The 18,113-nt window shown below is 33.3% G+C and overlaps 1 protein-coding gene across 4 annotated transcripts in view; it reads right to left on the bottom strand.

Moving 5' to 3' along the window:
* Positions 1-18,113, bottom strand: part of RB1CC1 (RB1 inducible coiled-coil 1) — an 83,458-nt gene that overhangs the window by 36,780 nt on the left and 28,565 nt on the right. For all 4 annotated transcript variants that reach the window (XM_019712559.3, XM_019712560.3, XM_019712562.3 and 1 more), the window contains exons 7-15: positions 16,136-16,559; positions 11,514-11,684; positions 5,660-5,844; positions 5,309-5,495; positions 5,142-5,223; positions 4,805-4,866; positions 3,402-3,505; positions 2,861-2,987; positions 874-2,771 (exon numbers count right to left, since the gene is read on the bottom strand). In XM_019712559.3, the coding sequence (XP_019568118.2) occupies positions 874-2,771; positions 2,861-2,987; positions 3,402-3,505; positions 4,805-4,866; positions 5,142-5,223; positions 5,309-5,495; positions 5,660-5,844; positions 11,514-11,684; positions 16,136-16,559 (3,240 nt within the window). The remainder of the gene's footprint in view (positions 1-873; positions 2,772-2,860; positions 2,988-3,401; positions 3,506-4,804; positions 4,867-5,141; positions 5,224-5,308; positions 5,496-5,659; positions 5,845-11,513; positions 11,685-16,135; positions 16,560-18,113) is intronic.

Here is an 18,113-nt window from a genome sequence, read left to right as displayed (position 1 = left end):
GATAAAGCTGCTGTCAGGCCACTAACACTTTCAATGATAATGCTATGTCTCACTTTAGACAAATTTTAACACATCGGAAAAAGCAAATGTCAATTGAAAATTTTTTAGTGAGGAAAAGATCCAGTGAGTCTAAACCAGGTGTCAGTGGTGTAAACAAATCAAGGAAAGGAATGGCAGGAGAGGAGTCACCTACAGTGATTATGGAAGAGGGCTACAGAACACCTGAACAACAGTCACCTATTGTGATTCTGGAAGAGGACCACAGAATACCTGGAGAACAGTCACCTATTTTGATTATTGAAGGCAGACCCTCCATCCAAACCATGACTATCATTGTAGGTAAGAAAAAAATTACATTTTCATTTTTATCATCTACAGTACTGTTTTTACATTGTGTTTATTTATTATTGCTTTTCAGTACAGTATATTGTGTTTATTGTTTTCATTGTGTATCATTTCATGGGTCTATGGTATCATTATAGTAAAATTCATGCTAAATTTGCTGTTTCAGGGGTTGACTTTAAAGGTCTGGAATGGATTAATCCATTTTGCATTACTTTCTATGGGAAACCAGGCCTAGGTTTTCAAATGTCTCAGAACTTGAACGGTCTTCTGGAATGGATTATGCTTGAAAACCGAGGTACCACTGTACTAATCCATTTTTAAAAATCACTAATGGATTTACGCAGTCTGTTATTTTCAAAACTTTGCAAAACACGTTAACTATTTAAAAAGTAAAAGTTTTTACTTCATAAATATATCAATTGATACATTTACCTAAGATAAATGAATAAATTAAGGTATTGATTACACACAAAATTGAAATTTGAATCACCAGTATTTTAATTTTATAATTATAGATGAAATTCTTACCTTTTTGCTATTTGATTCTCAAGATGTTTAACTTTTTCTAATAACTGTTTCTCAACAGCTTCTCTCTCCAACTTAAATTCTTTCAGGGCAGTCTGAACAGCTTCTTCTTTTTCACAATTAAGCTTCTGAATTAACTGTTGTCTGTCTTGTTCCTGGTTCATGATGAATTTTTCTCTGTCTTTCTCAAGTTTCTGGATAATAGCTTCATACTCTTGTTCTTGTTGGGTAATTTTTTCATCTTTTTGTTTTTCAAGAGCACGCAACTCTGAGTCCAATTTACCCTGCAGTTCAACTATTTCTTCTTTCAGGTTTCTTTCTATTTCAAATGCTTGGTGATGCAATGATGTTACTTTGTTTAATTCAGCTTTAAGCGCTTTAGATTCTTCTTCATGTCTACTAATTAACTCTGAAATGCACTGATCTTTTTCAATTGTCATTAAAGTTCTTAGCTCTGCTAAGCCTACCTGATAATTTTCATTATTATCCTGAATCTTTTGGTTTAGTTTACTTATCTCTGTTCTCAAATCTTTAGTCTCTTGTTCAAGGAGAGATTTTAAGGTCTCCTTCTGCTGGGCTCTGCTTTCTTCCAGCAAAATTTTTATTTCATCAGTTTCTGCTTCCTTCAATGCAAGTTCAACCTCTAACTTACATCTTGTGTCTGACAACTCAGAAACCTTGAGTTTTAACTCCTGTAGCTGTTGTTCTTTCTCCTGGATAATTGTGACATGAGATTTTTGTATCTGATCAAGTTTTTGTTGATTTTCATTTTTTAATTTCTCCAAAGAAACTTTGTGGTCTGTCATAACTTTATCGAACTCCTGTGTGTGCCTGACGTACAGAGTATTCTCTAATTCCTTTAGATGACTTTCTTCTAAGCTCTGAAGTTCTGCCCTCAACACCTGGATCTTCTCATCATTTTCAACATGGAGCTTCTTTAAGTCTTCTAATACCATCTCTCGAGACTCCTTCAGTTCCTTAATTTCACAATTTTGAGTGTGCATTATATTTTCCATCTCTAACAACTTCTGGTCCTTTTCATTCTGCAGACAGATGACAGCTTCTTTTTCATGTTTAACCAAAGCAAATTCATTATCTTTATTTTGTAAAACCTCCTCAAGGCATACTAAGTCTCCGCTAAGTTTTTTAATTTTGTTTTCATTTTCTTCACTCTCTTTTATTAATGCATCAAGTTTGCCTTCATATTCACTTTTTAAAGACTGTAGTTCTTTTTGATGTTTTTCATTTAGTGTTATTTCCAAAGAACACTTTACCTTTTCAATAATGTCTCTTATTTCTATTGCTGTACATTTTAAAGAATTTGAGAAGTCACACTGCTCTTTTTGTACATATGTTCTGAAGTGGCAAAGGTCCTCCTTGATGGTTTGTATAGTGAATTGTGAGTCTTGGGCAACAACCCTACATTTTTCCAATTGGACTTTTAGAGAAACATGATCTCCTGAATCCTTTTTACCATACATATTTGTATCCTGCATACGTCTACTGTCTATTGCATTGATAACTGATGAATAAAGTGATTCCACCATCATTTCTGGACTTTGTGGATCACTTATAACGTTAGGAGATAAATTTTCTTCTATTACAAATTCATTCACAGCAGACATAAAATCTGATTCAGGACTTTCTGCTAATGAATCCAAGTCTAATGAAACTTGCTGAATAGTCTGTTCTATGTTTGGATGGGGAATAGTTTCAAAATCAAATGTATGTGCATCAATGCTATCTGGAGACAATTCTTCTAGGGGACATACTGCAGGACATAAGGGATCCTGAACAGTGAATGGAGGAGGAGTTCTTGGTGAGGTAGTAGTTGTAATTCCTGTTGCACTTTCTATTCTTGGTGAGGAAGCCGACTGTGGGGATGTCTGACTCGTAGATGCCTGGAAAAGACAGGGACAGGCTTAAACAGCTGTAGCAACATAAACATTTTACAGTAAAAAAGTGAATCATTTGAAAGAACTTAATTTGCCTTTTGTTCACTCAGTAGATCTGTAATGGTCTGTGACATTTCATCCAAACTTTGTGCTGCTTTTACCAAATTATGTAGAGCAAGTACATGCTGGTGTAGAGGTTCAAAGTCACAAAGTAAGGGAACCCTGAAATAGAATGTAACCAAATTAGATTTTTGATTTCTTACCAAAGACAAAAACAAGTACAACCAAATATTTTAATGATGTCAAGAATAACTACTGCATTATCATTCTCTTTCAATCAATATCAGGAATAGCCAAAGATATAATCATTAACATGATAAATTAGAAATCTTTCACAGTATACAAAGTCAGAGTAACTACTAGAAAAAAAGTTGTATGTAAGACATTCATTTCTTTATTTTCTGGTCATTTTTATATTCCCCAGATGTTTCCCAAAGCAGCCACAGGAGACCTAGTCTACCATAAAATAGTTCTCTATTCTGTTATCTCCTCAGAGCGCTCATACGTTCCATAGCTCCAGAATAATGAGAACATTACAAGGTGACATCTAAAGTTAAAAATACTAATGATATTTACCTGAGGAATGGTTGAACTTCTGAAGGACAAAATGACTGCAGAAACTGTAAATCTTTTAATGAAATATCTGGAAGTTCACAGTCAAACTTTCGAGGCTTCTGTGTCTGTACAAAAAAATAATAATTTACAAAAAAATATAAAGGACAAATTTATAAGTGGTTTCTTACTGTAATTAAATTCAGTGTAACAAATAAGCAAAAATGTTTTAAGTGATCTACTCACACTTAATAGAATAAAATTACATTAAAAATTCAATAACATGGGATACTATTTTTCTGAGTCTTAACTAACTGGGACACAAGCTGTTGATGATCAACTAATGTGCTTGCTCCTGCCCTTCACTGTTTTCAGCATCTTTTTATGGGAATTCTAGCATTCCCATCAACATTAATGGAATAATGTTTCACTAGTACATAAACTATTCCCAAATTTTTCCTTGACCTATTGCATGATCAGGTAGATCTTTCTAGCCCTAGCCCTGTATCTACTCCTATTATCTATTAGCATGCCTTGTTGTTTTAACATGGTAAAAATAATTTTTTCCCATGTAACACTTCGTTCCTTGCCTTTTCACTTGACCTTCCCATTTTCTAAAATATAAGCTCTTAGTGAATTTCAGCTTCTCTGAATAAAAATTATCTGGTAAGTCCTACCATTTCTTTATAATACTGCCAAGAAATGCACCTTTTAAAGTAACTCCAATTGTTTTTGATTATTAAGCAGATTTAGAAATGCCAAGATGCTCTTCATTAGATAGGGTTTCCCAGATATATTACATCAGTCATTCTTAGCCATTTTAAAAAATACACACATTTAAAGTCCTAAGAAATCCTGCAGTACAGAAACATGTTTACTAGCTAAGCAGTATGTCTAAGGAGAAAAACAGACAAACAAACAAATAAATAAACAAACCTACAGCATTTCCTAAACTTCTTTGACTGTAGAATCTGGTTTAGAAATATACCAAACTTATTTTTCATGGTTTCAATAAAGGTTACCAGAAGAGTCACCCTGTCTGATTTGTCAAAACATGAACAAAAGAAAGCTGGTGGGTGGGTGGGTAAGAGAGTAAGAGAATGAAAAGGGGAAGGAAATGGGAGAGGACAGTAGAAAAAGGCAGAGGGGAAAGGAAAGAGGGAGGGAAAAGGTAAAGAAACAGAGAAAGAGAAAGACAAAATAAGAAATAGAAAATCTATTCCTATCAATCTGAATAGTGTAGTAAGACTTATCCGCCTTTGTTATGAAGACATGATTAAAAACTATGAATATATCTTAAGGCTTTATAACTGGCTTTTTTAAAGCCAAAAACATTTTTATGTTGATAAAAAAATTTGATAACTATCTCTATTTATGAAATAAAGGTTTGAACATACAGAATTTAGTTATGGTTAGGAAATACATACACAAAAGGATGGGGGCCAGGAGTCCAATCCTCTAAATAGACGATTTCTTAAAAAAGACTTCCCTGTGTAAAGAAATTAACAATACGGTTATTTTACAACTTTGCTTAGAGTAAAACAAAAAAAATTAAAATAAAACAACTCCTTTGGTTTTTGAAAAAAATTCTGACAATTCTTCATATTTAAAATTTAACTATGTATTCAACTCTAGAGAGGAACATGCATCTATAGATTTCAATGGTAATTCAAATCACACGAATGCTATATAATGCTACATTCATATCTATAAAAACATTTTTATTTAAAAGATAAATTTAAGTTATTAATGAAGAACACTTACTAAATAATTTTCCAAAGGATTCCCTTTTTGACTTTTCAGCTTCATATAATTGCTTTCCATCTTTGACTAAAGCACCAGCCCACTAAGAGGAGGAAATCTTACGTTACTATCACGCAGCAATTCATTAAAACTCACAACACAATTAACATAGACTTCAACTTGCATACCTCTCTGTAGTGTTTTATGAACATTTTTCTCCTTACAACCTCAACAACAGCTAAGCAGTACATCTGAGGAACTGTACTAAGAGCTTCAACAATTTTGACTCTTTCTAACAGCTCTATTACGAGGCGGAGCAAAGCTTGCAATTTCTCTCCATCTTGATCAGCATGAAGCATTACAAAGCAACACCACCTAAAGAATGAAATTGAGACATACAAACTATAAAAAAATCTAATCCCAAGTTAATCAATCAAGTATTTCAACATAGTGATAAGAGAAAAATATTCCATCACTTGGAAGAAATTAAAAAACATCAACTCTAAACATCCTAAATTAGAGATAATAGAATCACTTACTTCAGTCTGACATGTAGGTTAGTTGCTAGTTCTTGTTTGGCAGTGGTACACTTCTGTTTAATATCCAATAGTTTTCTATGATTTTGCAACATAATCATCAACTGATTTGCATGACTTAGGCATAAGTCAGGTAATACAGATGCATCCTTCAAGTTTTCAGCTCTCATCTGATTAGCTAAAAATCCCTTTGAGAGAAAATATTTTAAAGGGTATTAACTTTGTTTCATGAGAAACATGAACATTCATTTAGAAGGAAAATCTTTATGTTAAACAAGAACTCTTCTACTTTCAAACAAGAATTTAAAATCTACTCTTTCTCAATGTGGTAGATGTGGTCATAGCAAAAGGTTCAGTTTTGAAGAAATCTATGCTCATCTAATTCTGTCCCATTGTGCTAGGAAAAAAATAAAACCCAAGAAAATAAAGTAACTTATCCAAGGACACATTTAAAAGCCAAATTAGAACAACATATGTGTCAGTCAGAGCATGATAGTAAGTAAAACGTGGTCAATGATTTTAAGCCATGAAAAAGAATAATTTAATCTTGGCCAATGATATTCAATGGTTTGTTGTATACTTCCCCAAATAAAAAACAATCAACTGACATTGCACTTTATTGAAAAGTCATTCTTCTCTTTTCTTTTCTAGACTATATTTTGTTCCACTGACATATATGTATATTTTGTTTTCTTCAGAATAATGACTAAAGTCTAATTTTACAGTACGTTTTATTATGTGGTCGGAAAAATATATACTTTTTCTTAGCTACCCTTATTTTCATAGGTAAACTTTGCATTATTTTGTTAAGTAGGGAATGTATTTAGGTTATATAAATTTAGACAAATGTGCTATATTTAAAGTCTTCTTTTATTCACACAACCAGCCAAATGAAAACCCAACAGCATATACTTAAAAAAATGTCCAAAGAGGTTATAACTTCTTTGATAACCTCTTGAGGTTATTAAGTATTTTTATTGTGCTTATAGATGTTTTTTCCTATTCTATTTACTAAATAATTAACATGCTATAGAAAGTTTCAGGATTTGTACATCCATCTGACTGACATACTTGTTACTGTAAATCATTATCTTTCTAGGGATTTAACCACATTGATCAGCAAAGGACAGCAAGTGTGTCTTCCTACTTTCTAGTAGTTCTTTCTGTTTCAAGTTTTTCTAAATATTATGTAAATATTTAAATGATGTATACTGAAAAGTCAAAATGGTTGAATATATGAAAATAAGACAATTTCAATAGTAGCTTTATATCTTTTTTTTTCAAGATGCTATACGACCAACTGTTGCTATACTTTAATTTAATCTATTTAAAAATAACATACTGCTTCTATCTCCTTTGTCAAAGTCTTAATAGGTTTCAATTACTTTTTACTGAACCCAAGAAAAGTATAGAATCAATCCTCAAATCTAAATTCTAGACCATTAATAAAGGATTTCCAAAAGCACATTTGTAACAGCATGCTAAGACATAATATACTGGATATGATCAAGACTGCAGGAACAGAAAAGGCATGCCTACTGAAATGGTGTTTCAGATAAAAACCTTGCCTCTGTAAATCCACTGGCAACCAAACAAGTAAAGATGAGTGAAAAGTTGTTCCAGTGACCACATACCACCTAACTTCAACAGGGTATCTCCTGTCTCTCATGAATGCCTTGAAAATAATCTTATTATACCCCATTTCTCTCACAGTCAGATTCACTCAGGCAAGCCCACTTGAAATCCATCTACCTAGGGCCTCAATTTCCTCTATTTTACAATTTTGCTCCCGGTGTGTAACCAGCTAATCAAGATAATTTCTAAACACACTCATATTAAGAAGTACATGGGACACCAAGAAGTATTAACTGAAGAATAATTAAACAAGTATTTAATTGCCTCTTAATGTCTAAAATGACTATACTACTTCAGGGAGAAAAATCTTTTTAAAAATTAAGAATATTATCTCCACTTAGAATAAAGTGTTCTAAAAGTTAAATTCTATGAGCTACCACTGCAGTTTAAAACATTAGCAAAAGCTGCAAATAAATTAGGGGGAGAGAAGATGTTTAGACAGCATTCTTCTATGATCATGACATCAAGAATTAGTTTTTTTAATTTTCACATGAACAGTATAAGGGATGTCCATTAAATTTTATTTCATTTTGGTTTCCAGAAGGTTTAAGGGTCAAGACCTGAAAAGCAAACAATAAAGGCTCAAGTCCAAAATAAATGCTTCTTTTATTACTTTGAGAATATGAAAAAGTACTATTACTCCCTTTGTCACAGCAACTACTCTCCCAAAGAAATGACTACATTATATGACAAAGCTTCATTTGCTGAATCCACTGCATACTTGAGGATGACATCAGAAATAGATTTTAATGCAACCAAATGTAAATCCATTCAATGTATCTGCCCAATTGTAGTAGAAACATTAGCAATATTTTTTTTAAAACAAGAGATTTTCAGGAGCAAAGAAAAAGAAAGAAAAAGAAGGGGAGGGGAGGGGAGGGGAGGGGAGGGGAGGGGAGGGGGAGGGGAGGGGAGGGGGAGGGGAGGGGAGGGGAGGGAAGGGAAGGGGAGGGAGAAAGAAAGAAAGAAAGAATGAAAGAAAGAAAGAAAATACCTAAGATAAGAGAATTGGAACTCCTGGTTTATTCAATCTTAGAAACAGTTATATAGAAATCTGGAGATGTTAAAGGCATGCAAATAACTACATATATTTAACTACATCAAAATTTAAAATTTCTGTATAGCAATCTTACCACTTTTATAATACAAAAAGAATTACCCAGACTATATAAAATAAATTCTTACAAAAATATTAGGCTAAAGGGAAGTTGGCAAATGACAAAGCAGAGAAAATAAAAGGCAAACATTGATAAAAGGGAACTGTTCTCCTCATTAATTACTAGGAGTGTTGATTTTTCCTTTATGGGTGGTATTATAACATTACTAATTAATATTTAAAATGCACAAATACCCTAGGTCCAGCAATTCCATTATTGGAGATTTTGCCTAAATACCAGAACAGGCACATAAAAATAGATGTATTGGGATATTACAACAACATTTGTAATAAGGAAAAACGAAAACCTAAATCATCATCAAAGAAAGTACAGTTAAATAAATTGTTTGATTCGTTCTATGGAGAGTTAAAGAGAATGACACTGGAGAAGAAGTGAAACATCAGGAATTCGGAGTTGTCTCTAGTCATGGTAGACTATAATGTAATGGTAATGCAGACTAAGCTTCCTGTTGCATTAGTTAATGGAGATCTAAGAAAGCAGTGAAATAGTAAAACACAGTGAAGGGGCCAGGATCTAGGAGGAAACCTAGAGAGGTAAGGTTAGGCAACTAGAGGTGCTTTGCCCTAGAGACAACTGCTGATTCCTGAAGAGGAGCCAAGGCTAAGAATAAGATCAGCAATCCTTCTGGTAGTTTCCCATGGAGATAGGAAATTAAAAAAAAAATCACATCAGTGCCAGCCAAGGAAAATGACAATGGAACACACTTTGCATTAGTACCTCCAAAAAGCTATATTCCAGGAAACAGAGTTTACAAAAGTAGACTGGCCATCACAAGGACTGGAAGAACAACTTCCAATCACCTAAATCTCTGAAACTGGATTAAGGTGATCTAAGATTGCAGTTGTCCCTGCAAATGCCCAAAGCAAACAAATTCTCTCTAAAAGAAAATGTTAACCTAGGCTTCATATTTGATTTGTCTTATCAAAACTAATTAGGCACATGAAAAGTCAAGATCACATCAATTAAAACTATGAGAAACGAGAAAATATACATAGATAAATAGGCACAGGTAATGGAGTGAACAGACATAGACTTTAAATAACTATATGCTTAATGTGATCAAAGAGGTAAGACTGAACCTTGGTAATTTTAAACTATATAAAAGAACCAAATTGAAAAGGTAGAGTTAAAAATAAAGAACAAAAATATGAAATCAATATACAGATTTAACAGCTATTCAAAGCTGAAAAAGAATCTGAAAATTAATCTGAACTATCAGGTCAAAAGAAAGTATCTGAAATGAAACAGATATGATGATATATACAGAAAACAAGGGTAAATGGAAAGGGCAAGGTGAAAGATCTAATATATGTATAATTGGAATCAATAAAGAAGGGAAAGAGTAAGACAAAGGCAAGATTTGAAGAGAAACTGATTAGGAATGTTCCCAAATCATTTAAGTCATTAAGCCACAGTAGTACTACATTCAAGTAGTACTACAAGCCCAACACAGGAGAAATACAAAGAAAGCCACACCTTGTCATATAGTAGTAAAACTCCTAAAAAAAACAAACCAAAGGTACAGTGCTAAAAGCAAATCTCTAACAGCCTAGAAGTCTATGTCAGGAAACTATCCTTCAGATATAAAGATGATTTATGGAAATTTTCAAATGACAAAAACTGAATTTGCCACTAAAAGGAAATACTAAGGGATATTTTAATGTATACTAGTCTTTAATACAGCAAATATTATGTAGGAGGGAAAAAAGCTAATAAACATTAAAAATAAAATAAAATTAAAAATTAAAAAATAATCCAAAAGGCAAAAGCAGAGGAAAAAAAGAACATAGAATTGAAAAAAAAAAAGAAGAAAAATCAGAAATGGTTAAAGACAAATATTCAATAATTACCGTATATAAGTGGATTAAATGTTCCAATTAAAAGATTTCTCAACTTATTTTGAGGCCATCATAAACCCAATGCCAAAATTTGACAAATACGTAACAAATGAAAAACATACACAAGTCAATATAATTTTGTTTGCCAATGTTAATATAAATCCAGAAATCCATAAAAAAGACAGTATGATCTGACATTAAATTTATTCCAAGAATCCAAGGATGATTCAAGATTAGAAGTAGAATGTAAAACTGTTAATCTGCTTAGTAAAGGGTTTCTACTAAACAAGTTAAAAAAACAATACTACAAACATTATTATGGTCACATGTTGGCTACTTTCTATATAAATCAGGAATTAAACAAGGACACACATTATTGTGATTACTCAGCACTGTACTGGTCATCCAGTCAGTGCAAAAAGACAAGATAAAGAAATTCAGCTCACAGTAAGGTGGCTGGATCCAAAATCAAGAGAAAAAAGGAGAGAGTCTGGAAATTACAAAATGAATTCAATTAGGAAACCATACATTTGTACCCACTAAAATGGTTATTCATATGTTTTAATGAAAGAACACAGGTACAGGGAAAACCCTGGCAGAGGAAAGTTAAACTAGAAAAGCAGCTGTGAAAATCAACTCTTTTGCTGTTTCCTAGAGTTTTTGCAGGATGGGTAGAGAGGACAAAGCAGTCATGAACTAAACAAAGTCACTACTGTGGGAGAAAAGGTTAAACCTTCTTTGCAATTCCATCACCTTCTTTTGGTTGTAAATCTGATTTGACAACACAGTTCTTGGAACATTGCACTAAATTAGACCAAAAACCTAAGCATTAGTAAATTCTGTAAGATTTCTATTTTCCTTCTGTCCTTTATAAATTTCATTTATTCTTTTGTTTCTCTTTTAGTTTTTTTGAGAGGGGAGCAGGAGGTACTCAAATGTTTAGTACAATGACTGCTTTAGCATGTCCTTTCAACACGTTTTTTCCCTAGCTGCTCAAAGCGTTTTCAGTTGTCATCTAAAACAGCCTCAGCTCAGTTTATCATAATAACGACATGCCTTCTTTAACTACATGGGAAAAGTATACTGCATTAACAATATTCAAGGATGAAGTGAAAACATGGAGCATACCAAATTGATATTGCACAGAAAACACTTGTATATAAAAGGTACCAATTCCTTTTCCTGAGAGAAGTTTGAAATAAGCACCTGAGCAAGTTCTTTCTGCTCATTCACCAGGCGTCCACAGCTAGCAATCATCTGATCCAGAGCATACAGCCGATCTTCAAGTCCTTTAATGGCTTTCATATTCTGATTATCAAGTTTGGCAATAGTTTGACGGCATTCTACTATAAATGGTCGAATAATCCTTGGATCGAGCTAAATGACAAGGACACACACATGAATAAATGTGCAAGTAGTTTAAAATATATTTCATACTATTTTGATAATAGCTTCAGAGAAAAATATAGAAAAGCAAAAAAGAAGGGAAACCTATGTTATCTTTTCACAAGAAGGTCAAGAACAAGACAATTATGTTAATAAAACAGAATTATTAATGGTTATATTAGAATACATAATTAGGAATACAGTTCCAGGAATTACACCTATCAATGTCACAAATTATTCAAGTCTCAATATCCCAAAGAAAATGTTATTTTTCAAGGTCTTACAAAGTAAAGCAGAGTTAAAAATAAAAATACATCCTTTGGTCATTAACGGTCTCAATCCAACTTCCCTCAAAAACATAACATCTTCAGCTTATCTCCCTCCTGAAGAAATCTTTTTTTTTATTTTTAATTTTATTAAATTTATTTGGGTTACAATTGTTAGTAAAATTAAATAGATTTCAGGTGTACAATTCTGTATTACATCATCTATAAATCTTTATTCTTGGTCTCTATGTCCTCAGGGAATTGGATCAACTATACTTTCCTCTTTCCCTTGAAAAAACACTTCACACTGGCAGTCTTTTTGTATGCACTCTCCATAAAAACCATTCAGCCAAAGGTCACCAATGACCTCATTTTACTTGCGGCTTTTATACACCTAGCATTGAAGACAATCTTTTCCAAACTTTAGAAGCTTTTGGGTATTACTTTGACGGTTCCTTTACAGTACCCTGATCTGCTCCTTTTCCTATCTAATCCATAAATATAGACGAACCAGAAAGAATTAGTGCTTAGCTTATTTTTACTTTTCCTTATATGACTTCAGTATAACTTCTATGGAGCTATCTCCCAACCCTTTTTTAATTCCTGATCCTTCTCATAAATTTTCAGCCATTGTATCTGATTGCTTGCTAATACCTCCATGTGGATATCAACAATGGTATATTCTATTCATAACTGATTATAGTTGTCTCCTGTTGAAATCCCTAAATGGCTTCCTTCTGCCCACAATAATATCCAAAAACCATGCAAAAGCTTCAATGATCTGGTATCAATAAATCCTTGCAGGCCTACCTTCTTTTGAAATTGAATTCCCTGTTACATCCAGACAAACCCTGTGTTTCTCTAGCTCTAACCTTTGTTCACCCTGATTGTCCCGCCTAGCTTTTTAAGCCCATCTCTGCCTCTTTGTAAGGGTCCTAGTCAAATACCACCTCCTTCAGGATGCTTTCCTGATCTCTACAGATAAAATAACAGTAAGTTGTTTTATGTACATTGTCTGGTACACAGAGAACATACAAATGCAGTTAAAACTAAACTATTCTATTGTTAGTATCAAGAAACCAACGTAGTTAATCAGAGGTTACATTTCTAACACCACCAAAAAAGTTAACAGAGCCATTATTTATAGGCAGCAATTGCTCTGCACTGTATTAACTAAAACTTGTGTGTATGTGAAGATTTTCTCACTTTTCTCAATTTTGTGATAACTGAGTCCAATGTGCACACATTTCAATCCAAAATATTGTACAAACCAAACACTAGTTGTATATTACTGTGATAAAGGGCTAAAAGAGACAACTAGAACAGACTCAAAATTTCAACTTGGGCAAGGTTAACATTATCATTGTATTGCAAGAGAAGAAACTGTAAAAATTTTCTTACCCTCTCCATTCTTCCCATCCTACCTTTAAATCCACCCCCACTGCAATAAAGCAAACAATATCCCAATAAGATCATAAGTCTCCTGTATGAAATACTAAGACAAGATTCAATAAATTATCCTGGTATTATTCTGGACAGCTGAGAAATGAACTAAATGTACATGCCTCCAATTATTAACCATCAGCAAACCAGTTTGCCTTTTGTTGTACAACCTGAAAGAGAACATCCAAGAGTTGTTCTAACTCGATACACTACAACCTAAGAAAATAAGTATACAAAAATGCAGCAACAATTCTTATTTCTTCTTGACATATGAGGGTGGAAAAACGAAAGTTTGTGAAATTAGCATCTATCAATCAACACAAATATAAAACAGAGGATCCAAATGACTCATTATGGATGACAGAATAAATGAATGCCAGTGCCAGGATTTGGGCCCTTATGATTCTAAATCTAGTGCAAGTTCCATAATACCCATGTCTTGACTAATTTCTTTAAAAAGATATATATGATTTTGACAGTTGGAAATACATGTTACAAATATTACTAAAACTGGGATTCGTCTGTAAAAATGGCTTTAAAAAGAATTTGCTTTGGGGGGCGGCTGGATGGCTCAGTTGGTTAGAGTGCGAGCTCCGAACAGGGTTGCCAGTTTGATTCCCACATGGGCCAGTGAGCTGCACCCTCCACAACTAGATTGAAGACAACAAGCTGCTGCTGAGCTTCTGGATGGCTCAGTTGGGTTAAATTCCCACATGGGATGGTGGGTTGTGCCCCATGCAACAAAAGATTGAAAATGGCGACTGTATTTTGGAGCTGAGCTGCGCCCTCCACAACTAGATGGAAAGACAACAACTTGGAGCTGATGGGCCCTGGAGAAACACACTGTTCCCCAATATCCCCCATTAAAAAAAAAAAAAAAAATTATTTTACAGAAGAATATCAAACCATGATACATTTTTTAAAATTCATTGGCAAATAGCATTACTGCTGTTAGGTAATCAAGTAGGTTAGTATGTTTTGGAAAACTATGCAATGTGAGATGAAAAGAAAGCATCTCTGATGCGAGGGAAATCCCATACTCAATTCAACCAATCTTTAGAAATGACAATAGTGGCATCAAGAATAAATACATAAAACTACTGAAAGGAGAAAAATATTAATCTAATAAAAACATCATGGCAAAGTGCTATATATTATGTGGTACATCCCATATTCTGCAAAATAAAAGCTGAAATATGCAAATTCTACAAAATCAATCTTCCTCACTTTTGAGCAAATGTTTTTTAATCGAATGGGCATGTGCCACTAAAGAAAGTGCTACATTATAGGCATTATTTTAAGCCATGTTAACTAATTTTATAACAAGTGAGTATAACCAAATGAAATTGTTTGTATTTTGCTTTCACAATGAAATAGCCATGTAAAATCACAGTCTTCAAACATTGTTGCTGTGTCCTATGAAAGTAACCATTAACCTCTGAGAGGTCAATATGTGATCCCCTAGTAAAAATACTATATACAGCTAACTTCTGTTTTCTGTAGGTACAAATTCCTGTGAATTTTCATCAAGACAAAAAAGTATTATTGTTTCTTCCTTCTTGTTACACAAAGTGAGTAAAACTTATGGCCCTGCTAAATTTCATTTAAATATGCAAACACAAAATCAATTTCAAGTCCTTTAAAACAGTAGTTCTCCTCAGTCTGTAGCCTATTCTCTGACTCATGCAGAATTATAAAAAAAGATACCTTAATAAATCTAATCACAATCATGTCGTTGATTTTCCACAATCATAGATGGAATTTTTAGGCTACTAAAATGTTAAAAGTTTATACAGAAACACTAGTTTTCACTCATTTTTTGGCACTATAATCCCCTGCCCCACCAAATGTCTTAAGTGAAGCTTTTTTTGATGACAATAAATGGTTAAAATGAAATGCGTACTCTAAAGGATGTCATTAAGAGAATGGATACTGAAAGAATTAAGAAGAAACCTAGAATTTATTTTTACAAGCTTTTTATTTTACTGTCCTATAACTTAAGTAAAATTTGTGCTATTTTGCAGATATCCCAGATAATGTGCTGCCTTTCTTTCAAAATCAAAGATGAAGACTCTTTTTCAATTGAGAACGCTTTTAGAAAAGTTTAACTATTCTGCCAATTACCTTTAGACAACAGCAGCCTTCAAAATATTTTGTATTTCTGCATCACTAGAAACATGTGCCCCATCAACTTCCTTTCTGTCTTCAAAGATTTTCTATCATTTCAAGTATGTATCAGATTTGAAGAGTTATTTGTTCCCCAGGTTTATAGTTTTTGTAAGTGTGTTTGGGGGAGAACTTAATCCAAGACACAGGCTCACTATAATTACAAAATACAAATAAAAACAATGTCTAAGTTCTGAATTTTAAAATATCTCAGGCACATGCAGTACTGCATATTTCTTCTTTTAAAAGTCAAAAACAGGTTCCCTGTGGAGGGACAGTGATTACAAAGAGGCACACGTGAATATTTTGGTAGATGGAAATGTTCAACATCTTCTTTTGGGTGGTGGTTACTCCATGAACTAACCACTCAAGAACGTGCTTATTTCATTGAACGTAAATCATTCCCGATGTTTTTAAAAAAAAAAAAATTAACCGTAAAGATAACAAAATTTTATCTCTCACTCCAAGGCTCATTATTTCTACTGTAACATAATACTCATTCTGCCATTATATAAATAATATAATTTCAAATATATAAAATGACAATAAATATCAAAGAATACTTACCCGGCTCATAGAATCAAAGCACTTCCTGACCAATGATTCTACATCATTAGGTCTATCCTGAACATTTATCCAGTCTAACAAAGAAACATTAAAAAAAGGCAGATCTTCTTTAGCATCTATTGCAGTTTCATCCTGCTGGACAGTACTCTGACAAGATTCTTTAATTTCTTTTCCACCTTCAGCATCTGCGGTATCTGGGGCTACATGTTCCATTGACTTGTGAAATGAGGTTAATAAAGATTTGTTAGTTGTTCTAGGCATATCAGGAGAGAGCACCAGTTCAGTGGAGGTTTTCATTTCAGCCTTTTCTGAGCCTTCATGTTCAGGTAAAGAATCCAGTCTTCCCAAACATTCCCTGTAACTATGTCTGGTTAGGCACTCCAACAGCGGAATCTTGGCCATTACTGAAACCGCAGTTCCTAAACTTAAAATACAAAAGATCTGTCAGTAAAATAACAGGACTGTTCTAATTAGAGATTAGCATTTTGAAAGATTAGCATTTTACTGTTACACACACAAATATTACCACCTATTATTATGTTATACATATACAATCTATGAGGTGTTCTTTAAAAGAAACCTAGTTAGATAGATTTGTATCAACACATTTAAATTCTATTTTAAGGTAAAGGTTGCCAGTTTAGCACAAACAAGTGAACACCTGGTTTTTAATCAAACCCTAAGGTATAAGAAATTCAAATTTACTATAGCCGTCCCTTACAGTATAATTTTTGATCTTTAAATCGGTCAAGTATTTTTGATATACTGAAAGCACGGGATAAAATTAACAATCCTAATAAAGATTAAGGTAACTCTTACATTTGTCACACCCTGAAAATAAACAGACAGGTAGAAGTATATTGTCAAAAGATAAGAGGAAAAGATAAAATTTTGATGATGTGACTTCTGTAAAAACATATATAAAATGATTCAGGCTCCCACATTAACATATCTAAGAGAACTCTAAATAACAGTTACTTGAAAATGTTTTTATATAAACTTTTAAAAGATATTTCTAATCTTAATCATTCCCTTCCTTCCCAAGATTTGTCCCATTGTCAACTTAAGACCAAAATCTTCTAAAGATTCATTCCACAAAATACAGAAACTTCATTTTATAAACTTCACTTGAATGAATGAATGAATGAATGAATATCCCTCCAATTCAAGGTAATAATAAAATCAAACCAAAAAACTGAACACAAAAAATTGAAAATATATACACATACAACAAAGGGCTACATTCATGAATTACTGCTATATTTTTACATTCATTAGGCTTTTCTAAAAAGAAGCAAAGAAGCAATAGGTACCAGATGTGCTTATATGCAAAGAACCAGAAAACCATCTAAATGAGAGTTAGAACACAATAGCTTTTTTCTATCTTAGAAAGCCTATATCATACGGCAACATTTCAAAAGAAAAATGAAATTTTCCTTCATTGTCTAATGTTTGAGAACTTTTCCATTTTCATTAGATGTGTTATTTTTTTATTTTACCTTTACTTTATTGGAAATTTGGTAGCAGGTGACAGGAGGCAAAGATTCTTGGGTTTGTGTAAGATTTCAAACATATTTTGAGCCTTTTACAAGAAAACAACACAAGAGGGCCAGCCCAGTGGCTCAGGCAGTTGGAGCTGCATGCTCCTAATGCTGAAGGCTGCCGGTTTGATTCCCACATGGGCCAGTGGGCTCTCAACCACAAGGCTGCCAGTTCGTTTCCTCGACTCCAGCAAGGGATGGTGGGCTGCACCCCCTGCAACTAACAACGGCAACTGGACCTGGAGCTGAGCTGCGCCCTCCACAACTACGATTGAAAGGACAACAGTATGACTTGGAAAAAGTCCTGGAAGTGCACACTGTTCCCCAATAAAGTCCTGTTCCCCTTCCCCAATAAAAAAAAAATTTAAGAAAAACACAAGAAAATGAAATGTGGGGAATCTGTAAAATATATGGTAAAACTGACCATAATTTTAGAG

This window comes from Rhinolophus sinicus, chromosome 7 (genome assembly GCF_057876585.1).
Source record: "Rhinolophus sinicus isolate RSI-liver-muscle chromosome 7, RSI-T2T, whole genome shotgun sequence".
Lineage (NCBI taxonomy): Eukaryota > Metazoa > Chordata > Mammalia > Chiroptera > Rhinolophidae > Rhinolophus > Rhinolophus sinicus.
The sequence above is the reverse complement of the archived record's forward strand: the minus strand, read 5'-3'. Positions and strand labels throughout refer to the sequence as shown.